Source organism: Echeneis naucrates, chromosome 12, assembly GCF_900963305.1.
Source record: "Echeneis naucrates chromosome 12, fEcheNa1.1, whole genome shotgun sequence".
Taxonomy (NCBI): domain Eukaryota; kingdom Metazoa; phylum Chordata; class Actinopteri; order Carangiformes; family Echeneidae; genus Echeneis; species Echeneis naucrates.
This window is the reverse complement of record NC_042522.1, coordinates 1,147,987-1,160,264: the sequence shown is the minus strand read 5'-3', so window position 1 is coordinate 1,160,264 and position 12,278 is coordinate 1,147,987. Positions and strand designations below refer to the sequence as shown.

Here is a 12,278-nt window from a genome sequence, read left to right as displayed (position 1 = left end):
ACTGAGCCACTAGCTTCAACTGCCAGTTGACTCAGACCTGGACCACATGTCTCTGCTGCCGGTGGACCCAGACCTGAGCAACTGACTTCTTTCACCAATCATTCCAAGCGCAAACCACCAGCCAGCTTCCCAATCTGAATCAGGTGTCCTTCAGCTCCACAACCAATACGTCATATTGTGTGATGTTACAAAGGCCACATAATTAAACCCTTCCAGTTTGAAGGTCAGAGTGTGGTTCAGGTGAGTGTCAGTGTCTTTCAGGATCATGTAAACTTGTCTCCTGTGACATGCTACATGTTTCAGTTTGAGTTAGGGTTGCAGCCCAAAGGCACCATTTGAATGGGGCTCACCATCTGTCCTTACCCAGACAGGGCTTTGGACAGCTTTTCGCACTTTAGGAATTTTCTTTGCCAGAGTTGCCAGCAGCAGCGCCAGAGTTCCCTTCAATGTGATTCCTTTCTCCGCCATCCTCATTTCATCTAGAAACATTACCACTGCTTTGTTCATCTGGGAGGCCAATGTCACACTGTTGAAGCCAAGCCCCTCCTCCACAGCGTGCAGACACCCAGAAACCTTAACGCCGTATCTCTGTGAAAACTGGGTGATGTCAGCAGTGTTCCCGACCATGGTGGAAGGACGCCATCTGCCCAGACAAGGCCCCAAAACACCCAAACACCAAACAAAACCCCCCAAACCCAACAATAAACACAAGCACTAAAAAACAATTCCATTAAACTACACTCTAAGAAAACAAAACAAAAAAAAAAAAAAACGCGTTACGCTCACTCATAGAGGGATAGAGAGAGAGAGAGAGAGAGCGATAAATTCATTTACATGTCAACGTGTGTGCATGAATGCATGTGTGTGTGCGTGTCTACCTATATATTTGATGTGTGTGTTTGTGTGAATAAGGTCAACACTCAACAGGTTACATTTATTATTATTAAATTCAAACAGGTCAATGTATCAAAATATAAAACTAAAGGAAATGGATATACAAACAAACAGCAACAGCACTTAGACTCAGATACACACACCCAAACATAAACAGTGCTAGTTAGAAGAAGACTTGATCGATATAATTGATCTAAGTTAGCATTGTGATGCTGGAGGCCAATAGTGTGAAGCAATCAGGGTTGTAGCTAAACAATGGGAGCGAGGAAAACAGGGGGAGGAGGACAGCAAATGGGAGTCCAGATGATGTAAAAATATTGAAAGAAAAGAAGAAAAGCAGGGGGAAAGGGAGGACAAAGATAAAGATATAGTTCAGGATAATAATAAGAAGAATAAGGAACGATGGGAGAAATGGAGGAGAGAGGGTGATATAATGAACCACAGAAAACATGAAGAATGTTACGGATAAATCAGTTTAAATATTACACCGATACATTTGACACTGGACCAAAATGTTGGACCAGCCAACTAACTGACAGCAGGACATTTTGATCCTGCAGTGAGCCGATAATACAGACAATAAGGCATTGGATTAAAAGTTCTGGAGTGAATCTTTGAAAGATGCACAGCTGCAAAATTATGGGTTTGGAAATTATAATTTGAACCAGACTTCAAACAAAGTTTCAGAAATGGATATCGAAACAGCAACAAGAGTTGACTACAAATTATCCAGACATATAAATATTGAGGCCTAAACATTTTTTCAAGTCAAGTCATGGAAATAGGATTTCTGTTCATCATCTGACACCCTCCAACCTTCAATCAACAGCGTCAGTTCGATCAGCAAATGCCCCAAAATGCCATGTTTGTATTTGCAACCCATCGTTTATGAAGTGCTGTTCTCAGGCCTTGAGTTTTTAATCTGGACATGACCATGTTTGTTTGTTTTGCTGCTGTTGTTTATTTTAATTGGAGGTAACTGTGTGGATAAGAAACTGAAGCAGTAAATCCAAATGACTCCCTCTAAATGGGACCATTATTTAAAACGCCCTGTTGAATTTAAGAAATGTAACTAGAGACTGAGATCTTGAGCTCGTGATAACATTTAGTGAGTTAATAAATCAAGGGAGTACTAGGGATATTTTTTACATATACAATCTGACTTATTTTTCTCCTTTATGATCATTAGATAGAATGCATGTTTAAGGCTCTTATTGAGACCTTGTAGTCCTAGCGCTGGTCTTTCTAATGATTTTATTTCTTCCACTCTTGAAACTTTCCTTTTGATTTTGTAATAGTTCTTCTGGGCCTTCTTGTCATTTTTCTGGGCTGTTGCTATAGGCTGGTGATTCTTCAAGCTCCGGGTCCTTGAAATTGGCTCTTGAAACTCTACCATACCTGTTATTCAAATTTGTAGTTTTACAGATTCAGCAAACTCTTTGCTGAACATTGATCCTAGTGCGTCTACACCCGGTCCTTTTACTCACCTATCCTTTAGCTATGTTGGTTTAATCTTGGCCATGTCGCACTTACAGGATTTTGGTCCTACCGTCATTCTAGTCCTCTGCTGCAGTACCTTTTTAGATCAGACTCCATTCCAAACAAAAAAAAAAGGAATGAAAGATACAGTAAGGGAGAGAAGATTAAAGGAAAATTGATGACTGAGAGTGAAAGGAGGAATTAGTGGCTTTAGAATAAAAATCCACATCATCACTCCTCCTCCCGCTCTCACTAATATTTCTTTTCATCTCAATCTTTGCTTTCATCATGCAGCTTTTAGCCGCTGTTTTATTTCTTGACTCTTGGTTTTGAGGAAGTGAAGCTCTGATGAAAGACCAACAGAATTGCTCTGACACGATTTTCACTTTGCACTGGGGATTTTATTCTTGACATCACCCTGCTGTTTGCACACCAAATCTGTCTCTGAATACCCTCTATAATCACTTTGTATAATCACATTACATATGGCTAATTGACCACTTTGTATTGATGATAGATTATTATCAGCCTCAGCAGGCAAATGTATTGATATATTGACAAATTCTAACAGGTTACATCATTGCACTTTACATAGAGCGGGTCTAGACCCAGCTATTTATGGAGTTGTAAAAGCAACCCAACTTAACAGTGCTTTTCACTGAGAGAACTGAAGTCAACTGGAACTGTTAAAGAGATGCTAATCAACTGTCTTAGTCTCAACTGGTGGATAGCTTCAACTGCTTCAATAGTCACTAATGTTTGTTTATTTCTTAATTCTGTTGGTTCAACTCAGAAATTTATCTTTGTAAAGAGGCTAAATTACATTGATTAAGAACCAATAGTTCACACAAGACATTTTTTCCAAATAATCAAAAGAGAAGTATAAAGAAGAAAATAATTAACTGTATTTAAATAATTAGAGGAGGCCATAATGCTCTTTAGACTGTTAGCAGAGGCTGAGGCTGGCAGGTTAGGTTTAGCTGTGATGTTCTTTTGATTTTCTGTATCTTTGGGATCTGGTTCTTTGGATAATCTATTGAATCTGACATGCATTATGTAATTTCTCAAAAAATAATGAGGATAACTGATCTGAAAGAGAGGACGAATGAAAGGATTTGATGAATAGATTTTAACTTAAAAATTAATGTTGTTTATCTGTTACCAACAGAGTTGGACTGTTTTATCACTGATTGTATGATAACTGATCTAATAATTATGTGGATGATTATATGATTTAAGAATTCATTAAATATAAATTTGACAGTTAGAATTGTGCTGGTGACTGTGTGTGTGTCTGCGACTTGAATGAAAGCTATTCCATTTTCACCTGGACTTGAAGCTACTTTAATCATTCAAGAATTTGTGTGTTTCTTATGACCGCTACTCCCTGCTGGCTGATTTGACAGTAGTTACCTTGTTATCAGTCATTCACTGGCTGACTCTTTGTTTGTGTGTATGTGTGTGTGGACGTATAATTGGCCTTCTGTTGACCAGTGGGTAATTGTATCTGACAGCAGTAAAGGTCTCTGTTAACAACATGAAGACCAAATGTTTAGTGGGGTTTTAACCTGCAAACACAGGCAGAATACACACAGACACACATATACTACACACTGCATATAATCATATTTGTCTCATGGGATTAAGTGTCACTGTCGTCTCTTGAAGCATTCTGACAAGGATCAAATGGAAACACACCTACCTCAGAGAGTGTGTGTGTGCTTGAAATGATTCTCTTTGTTTTCTTTTCATCCAGTTTGTGTTCACCTCTTCATTTTCTTGGCCTTTGTTCACGTTGCTCATGTTACTCTGTTCATGTCATGTGTTTTCTTGCTCTTTCCTTCCTGTGACACCTCCTCATTATCTTCCTTTCTCTCTTATCAAGTTATTATTAACAATAAAAATCGGAAAATAGTGGATGACAATCAAATAAATGAAGAAAAAAAATATGTATAAAAATAGTGCAACTATCACACTATAAAATAGAAATATGAAGGATCTTTTTTTCCCCCAATGTAGTCAAGCATCTGCTACCGTTAATTTCAATTCTGCACTAAAAACAAACAGACCAGGATTGATGATGGTGACATGCACATTGGGTAATTAACAGGAAACAGCAGGCTGAAAGCTCAGCTAATTAAGAGCAATTGGTGTTAATATCAGAGCAGTTGATGTGTGTTTGTGTGTGTGTGCATATGTGTGTATATGATTTTGACAGAAACCTTGCGACATACTAAAACATAACAGGCCAAAACTACAAATTTGCTTTTGTGTTTACCAGAGACAAAATTGTTGTATGTTTTATACTGCACACACATATATATATGCCTCATTAGTATAGTGCTGACTATACTCACTTGATATGTGGGATATGAGGTACCCCAGCCACATGGTGCCCACTAACGGTACTCTTGTACCGGTCCCAAGCGCAGAAAAAAAAAAAATAATAATAATAATAATTATATATATATATATATATATAGAAGTAGAAGTAGAAGTAGATACCTGACCAAAATATTATTAAAATTGAAATTGAACCAGCTACAAAAAAAGTAAAAACTTTTAGGATGAATGTTGTATCAGTCCATGGCAACGTTATGGCCAGTGTGCTCATGGTCTTCACAGATTTGATCCGATCTGTGTGTGTGTGTCTGTTGAGCTCAGCTGTGAGATTGTCAGAGAGATTATGGGAGTAATAGTTCCTTTAGATATGGAGGGGGAACCACAGGTGAGACTTGTTAATAAGGGCTTAAGGCAATGTACACACACACACTGTCCCATCTGCAATGGCTCTGACACCAGCTGGACGACACCAATGTCTTTGTGTGTGTAATTAGCCCTCTTGCTGGACAGTAACTGTGACTCACTCTAGGTGTAGCTCTGGTTTTCATAATGAATTCAGACAGGATATTTGACAGATCATGTTAACGTGATATTGATTGCGCTTGTTACTTCTGGTTACATCTGGACACATCATCAAATGGTCAAAAATAGTTGTAACATTGGTTTAGACGAGGGTGAATTATGTATATATACACAGGAACTAACACAGGTGAAACTAATTAGGAGTCAACTAATGGCGGGAAAAAGAACAAAGAGGGGAAGTAAATTGCAAACAACAACGTGGAACACAAGATTTTCAAAATAAAACAGGAAGTGTACAAGACAACGAAAAAACTGAGTCTGACACTTGGATACAATCTGTTCACTTCTGAGCTCAGTGGAGTCACTCCCAGGGGGTATAAGATTTAGCTTTAAAAATAATCACTGTCATGTTTTATCAGATATTGTTTCACCTGCAGTGATTTGCTGATGTTCTTAGAGCGTAGACATAATTTCAATAGCATCTGATTATTGTAATCTGTAAGATGTAAAATATTCTCAGCATGTCATACATGCAAAAGGAAAACATTTGTTCAGGGGTTATGGCTCAGGTAGGCTCTACTTACCCCCCACCACAACCCATTTAATTCTGATTTTATTTCTTTTTTATTTTTTCCCAGTGTTGGTTGTACGTTTACATCAGGACATGAAAGCTTTGAATTCCTTGATCCAGTTCTACTGTAGGCCAGTGTGTTGCCTCCACAACCCTAACCCTAACAATTTACATGTTGACTTCCATGTTTCACCGCCATCATGCATATTTTAGTGCCATAATTTCAGGGAAGGCACTTTTGCATTACTATCCTGATTGTACACATGATAAAATAATGGATGAAGGTCAAAGTTTTCATCTTAATGATTTCCACTGATAACTAAACTAGATTCCATACCTGGTCTTTCCTGTTTCTTGCTGGTTTAACATTCCTTGTTCCTCTCTTTCCTCCCCTCAGTTATTCCTGCAGGTGCTTTGACTGCTTATCAAGCAGAAAGTCTAAGAATCCAAGGAAAGGCTGCATTTTCTAGTCTGTTCTTTAAACTAACATGGCAGTAGTGGATTTCCTGATATGCTGCTGACTTAAATCGGGTCTCTGTTTCAGATTGAGAGTTTTAGTTTTAGCACTCTGGACAGCATTTCAGTTCAGTCTTGTTTTTTTTTTTTTTCTAAGTAGTTGTGCTTCCCCCTTTCTGAGTCAAGATGATTTTCAGCTGGGTGGCAGCTGCTGGCACAGTATTTAAACACACACACACACACATACACATCCAGCTTTTGGATGTTACCCAAAACCTTAATGCAGTCCACTTTTTCAGACACTACCCATGGTGTCAGCTGTGTTTGTGTGTGTGTGCGTGCCTGTGAGTACAGCTGCTCTTGGCAGTTGTCCATCTACCTGTCACAGAGTCTCATCTTATCAGTTAAACCTGGATGGCTCTGTATTCTTCTGCCTCTCTGCCTCTATTAGAAAGTGTCGCACAGAGTTTATCAGCCTGTGGCGTCAAACTGTGTGGGGTAAACTTACTAAGCATTGCAGCAAATGTGTGATGAGCATAGTATTCATTCAACTTCTACCATTTATCCATTTCCGGGTTGTGGGGGTTGCTGGAGCCATTCCCAGCTCATGTTGGGCAATGGTGGGTAGTTCCTGAACAGGTCGCCAGTCCATATGGACATATATAGACAGAGACAGAGACGAACAATCACTCACACTCATACTCAGACCTACGGGCAATTTATAGTCACCAATCAACCTACACATGCATGTCTATGGACTGTGGGAGGAAACCAGAGTACCCAAAGAAAATTCATGCAGGCAGGGAAGAACGTACAAACTCCATGCAAAAAGGCCTCAGGCCCAGAAATTGAATGTGCGTGCTAACCACTATGCCGTTGTGCTGGCACTTACAGAGTAATGCCCTAGAAATTTTCCCAGGGCTACTTGGTTCTTAGTAATTGAGCTCTGACCCTGTACCCTTACACTGCACCCTGCAGTGTAAAAGGGTCCAATGCATTGGACAGGTAAATTTGATCCTCTCCACCATAAGTCAAATATTTATGTATCCCCAGATCTGTTATTGACTTGGTGATCATGTTGCTATGACATTGGGTCTTATTTATTTCTTCTGTTAAACAACAAAGTCAGTTTAGTAAATGGTTTTGCCTTTAATAATTTCCCAACCTAACAATCACTGTCAAACAAAGAGTGAAAGTGGTAGGGTTGTGGGATTCCGTCTCTTTTAACTCAAGATTATATTTAGTTTTTCTCAGTTACGTCTTTGCAGTTATTGTGTATCCTTTTATCATACTGTTAATCCATGCAGGGTCAATGGAGGCAAATCCAGCTGATGTCGGTGAACCCTGAACAGGTCATCATTCTATTACAGAATACACATACAGAGACAAGCAACCATAATCTTACCCATCATACTGATGGGCAATTTAGAGTCACCATTCAACCAAACCTGCATGGCTTTGGACTGTGGCAGGAAGCTGGAGAACCAGGAAGGAACAGGACAGTGCTAGCCACTACACCATCAGAGTTAATTAAAAAAATAAGAAAAAAAAACATGTCACTTTTCACCACGATCCTAAGGAAAGGAAAAACAAAATAGGCAAAAAAAGTATTTACTTTAAAAATAACTAAAGTGCTTAATGAATGAAAAATAGTTTCAGCCAATGAATGAGTCAATAGAGTCTCTGATCAGTTCATCACCAATTTTGATTCCCAAAATTTCAAATCCCAGTTGATTTGTCACTTCATGAAAAACTAAAGAAATGCTTTAAACACTCACACAACATTATTGGAGAGCAGAGATGGAGGGAGAGCAGACAGAGAGTGATAGCATCAGACCACAGAACAACGAGGACAAGGACACACTGATTAACTGACTCACTGTGTGTGTGTTTGAGAAAGAGGGAGGCCAGTGGGAGTGAGTACAGATAGAGCTGTCAAGATAGTGATTTACTGACGGGGGTGGTGGCTGCTGAAGGGGAATCAATAAAAAGGAAACCGTAAAGGACACAGAGAGAGAGAGAAAGAAATTAAAATAAGGAAGGTTGGGCAGACAAAGCCAGAGCATGGAACTAGGATAGGAAATTAGGTTTTGGAAAGAATACAAAACATAAAAGAATGAATATTAACGTAGATGCAGAAATGTGAGAAGAGTGGAATGTTTCATTGATTTACAGATTCAGATCTTTCTCATGCACAAGCTGAACTGTCTACTACTGACTGTAGACAAAGCATATTAATATTTGACCAACATTGTATGCATTGTGTCTTGGTTTCCATTTCAGTGTATGTGGTAATGGTTTAGAATGGACACACTGCCTGCATGACACGCGACTGTCGTAGATCAAGAGAAGTGCAATCTTGCCTTTTTTTCATATGATGAAGAACGCATGGAGAGAAACCTTATTAACAAAAGACTGACATTTTCTATGATAGTGTTCCTGTCCTTTATTGTGCCAAGGCATGAACAACATATAAAGAGAATGAAAAGAAATTGAACAGTCAAGTATTGCATATAAATGTTGTAAATATATTGAGTCGACAGCAGCATTTATATAGCAGACTTACAGAAGTTGAATGCATCAGCAACTTTCAGCAATGGCAGGCACAACACATGCCAGTCAGTGTATCTTTAATGTACTTAATACATTTTATTTACCGAAGCCTCACTGCTGTTGTTTCCCCCACTTAGGCCTCTAAATTCAAAATCCTCTGATACTGGCTCATTTTTTGCAGTTAGCGGTATAACAGGCAACCAGTGTTGATATAGATTATTTGAGAACATGAAATATTAAAGTTATGTTACAGTTCACTGATCAAATCAATTACACCAACTGCATGATTAAAAATGAGAGGGTGTCATGCTTTTGTAACGTTATCGGCCACAACTTCATCATCCTTTTACACAAGGAGCAAAATGATAACATATAACAACGAGTGGGGGGTGCTTACGCTACTTCTCTCTCTCACCCCATGTTTCCTGTTGCTTGGCCAATCTACCACTATAACAAAAATACTGCAATAAAGAGAAGTTTTAATTTGTTTTCAAGGAAATTTCCTAGAAACAGAGCTATACTATGTTATACTATGTTACTAATTGTGCTAAAATAACATTTATTAAAAATTATGACTTCAATATTTTGTTTTTGAAATGTTTAAACACATTAGTTGACTTATATAAAATTTATATATATAAAATTTGAGCTTTTTAAGGAGCTGCCCTGTGCCCATCTGCACTGCCTCTGGACTAGAACCAGAGAGGGTTTTTGTTTTTTTTTTTGTTGTTGTTGTTCATATTTCGTATTCAGAGTTTCCCTGCAGGAGTAACTGAATCAGTTAAAAGGTCTGTTAAAATAAAAAAAATAAAATAAATTAAAAAAGAATCCCTACTGTGTTTATCTTGATGTGACTGGTTGCTTTGAACCTCCATTCAGACTTTCCAGCAAATACGCAGACACTCAACAGCAGCTTTGACTGAACAAACTGCCTCTCTGATCATGGTAAAAGGCTTTAACAGCATCAACATCAAAGACAGGAGGAAACCCCATCAGTTAGCGTGATCAGAGGTTTCACAAGATTGAACCAAATATGAAATATAAAAACAAAGAGCACAACAGGTTTATAATGAAGAGGAGCAAGCCACTAAAGTTGTCATTTAAATCAGTTCTGTGAAGACACATCAGAAATCAATCTCAGTTATTCGTAAGTGCATGAACAAAAGATTAATTATAAGATTAAAGCATGAGAAATTAAATAGAAATTATTGTCCTTCAAACAGACTATAGCTTCTACATTACACAGACAGTGTAAAACTGCCAAACAAGTTCATTTACAGGACGTAATCTATCACTCCTTTCAGTAAATATCATAGAATATTCGTAAAGTACCTGCATTTTAGAGTGGCATAATATAAGTAACAACAGCTGTGGTTAATGTTGGTGCCCACAAGGCTTTGCAGTTATTGTGATATAAATGTAAAATGTGCTGGTAAATGAGCGAGTCATTTGAGTTATTTATTTATTGGACACAGGCTCTTTAAGTCATTCAGACATGAGGATCTAAAACTTCAGCTCTATGAAAAAATTACCTTTTAATACCTAAAGGCTTTCTGAAACCCATGGTATTCACTAAAAATGTTATTACTCACCTTCTGAGGCAATGACACATGAAATACATAGTGTTTTAGAGCTTAAAGCTTTGCCTTTAATCACTGGCTTTGCCTTGAAATTGAATATGGCTGTAAAAATAAGCACATTTATCAACACAGTTCAGTCCACGCTAGGATCTGTTTTTAAGGTTTATTGCTTTTTCATAAAACATTAGGCTCTTGGCAATATATTGTCAGTTCTGTATCTGCTTCAGATCCTGAGAAATAAAGGTTTCAGAGACAGTATTGTATTAGCTGTCATGGTGACAAGGCAGCTCCACTGTATGGGCATACATAGAAGGTGAATGTTTGCATTATACACTGTGTGGTCCTCTTATCTGCACAGCTGTGGCTGGAAGCTATTTGGTTAATCCTGATGATTTCTTAGGGACAGAGGGAATATTCAACAGTGCCATGAGTCAGTAGGAAGGCTATATTTCTGTTGCCTGATCTATTTATGCTCTACCACCTTAAAAGCTTGTTTAACCTTCCAGGGCCCTTTGGCAAATACCTGCTGTCAACAACAGCAGCTACCCTATTAGTAATATTATTTAGACAGCCAGAAATTATTGTAACAAGTAAAACCATGCTGGGGTTTACATTCCTAAAATACTTGCAATTCTTTTGCGAACAGAATTAATTTGGGACCTCTTTGGCCCCTGAGCATCTGGGGTCCTGCAGCAGTTGCCCACAGTTTTTGATTTTTTGCTCTAACATGTTCTGTGGAAGGTGTTTTTACCTTTGGACTTTTAAGGTGCATTACTTATTGTTTTGATTCACTCTGTTGTGTTTTGAAAATTGTGCCCTTTGTGCTGTACTTTCACTTATTTTTCTGAAGCTTAATTGTTATTAATTTGAAAATTGCTTTGGATAAAGACAATGACCAAACACTTGAATGGGAATTCCTTTTTTACCAAGCACACTATGTTGTGAGATAATGTGACAGTGAATCAGTCACTTCCCTCATCCCTCAATGCAATCTTCTTTTTTACTCCTACAGCCTCAGACGCCTCCTCATCTTCCTCCTCCTCCTTGTACAGTTTTGGAGGTTTTGTGGACTTCACTTTCATCCAGGAGCCTCAGGATACCGTGACAGTGCGAGGGGGTGTACTGCAGCTCGACTGCCAGGCTCAGTCTGATGCAACAGCAAGACCTCTGACTATCACGTGGCGTAAGGATGGCGTGCTGCTGAGTGCTGTGGTGGATGAGCGGCGGCGACAGCTGAGTAATGGCTCGCTGTTGGTGCAGAATGTGGTCCATTCGCGGCACCACCGACCAGATGAGGGAGAATACCAATGCCTAGCCACTCTGGATGGATTGGGAAGCATCGTAAGTCGAACCGCCAAGGTGACAGTGGCTGGTAAGACTTTTTCTGTTCTATTCTATTGACTCAAATTAAATTTGACTTGAGTTTAATTTCCTTTTTTGGCAGTTTCAGAGGAGAAAAAGGTTTTGCAAAACTAATTTATTTGTTTGTTTAATCTGGAATGTAAATTAATGTAATTTTAATTTTATTGGATCTTTGGATATCATTCAGACCATATAGTTGTAACTGTTGAAATTCCTCCAGCTTTACGCTTTGTTTTACCTCATAAAATTATCAGAAAATTACTGGACTGCCACCATTTGTTTTGTATACAATGACTGCAGTACCGCTCCTACAGCTCAGATTCTCCAGCAAGTCTCGTGTTCCAAGGTCCCCCCACTTATGAACAAGACACTGAGGTACTTGAACTCCTTCATTTGGGGTAAGGATTATTCCCAACTCGGAATAGACAGTCCACCATTTTCCTCCTGAGGACCACGGCCCATGATTTGGAAGTGCTGATCCTCATCCCAGCCACGTCACACTCAGCTGAGAACCTGTC

The 12,278-nt window shown here is 38.7% G+C and overlaps 1 protein-coding gene across 1 annotated transcript in view; it reads left to right on the top strand.

The window, feature by feature from the left end:
* Positions 1-4,744: 4,744 nt before the first annotated feature.
* The window catches only part of dcc (DCC netrin 1 receptor), a 193,744-nt gene continuing 186,210 nt past the window's right edge, over positions 4,745-12,278 (top strand). Inside the window, exons 1-2 of the mRNA XM_029516393.1 lie at positions 4,745-4,778; positions 11,411-11,770. Of these exons, the coding sequence (XP_029372253.1) occupies positions 4,745-4,778; positions 11,411-11,770 (394 nt within the window). The remainder of the gene's footprint in view (positions 4,779-11,410; positions 11,771-12,278) is intronic.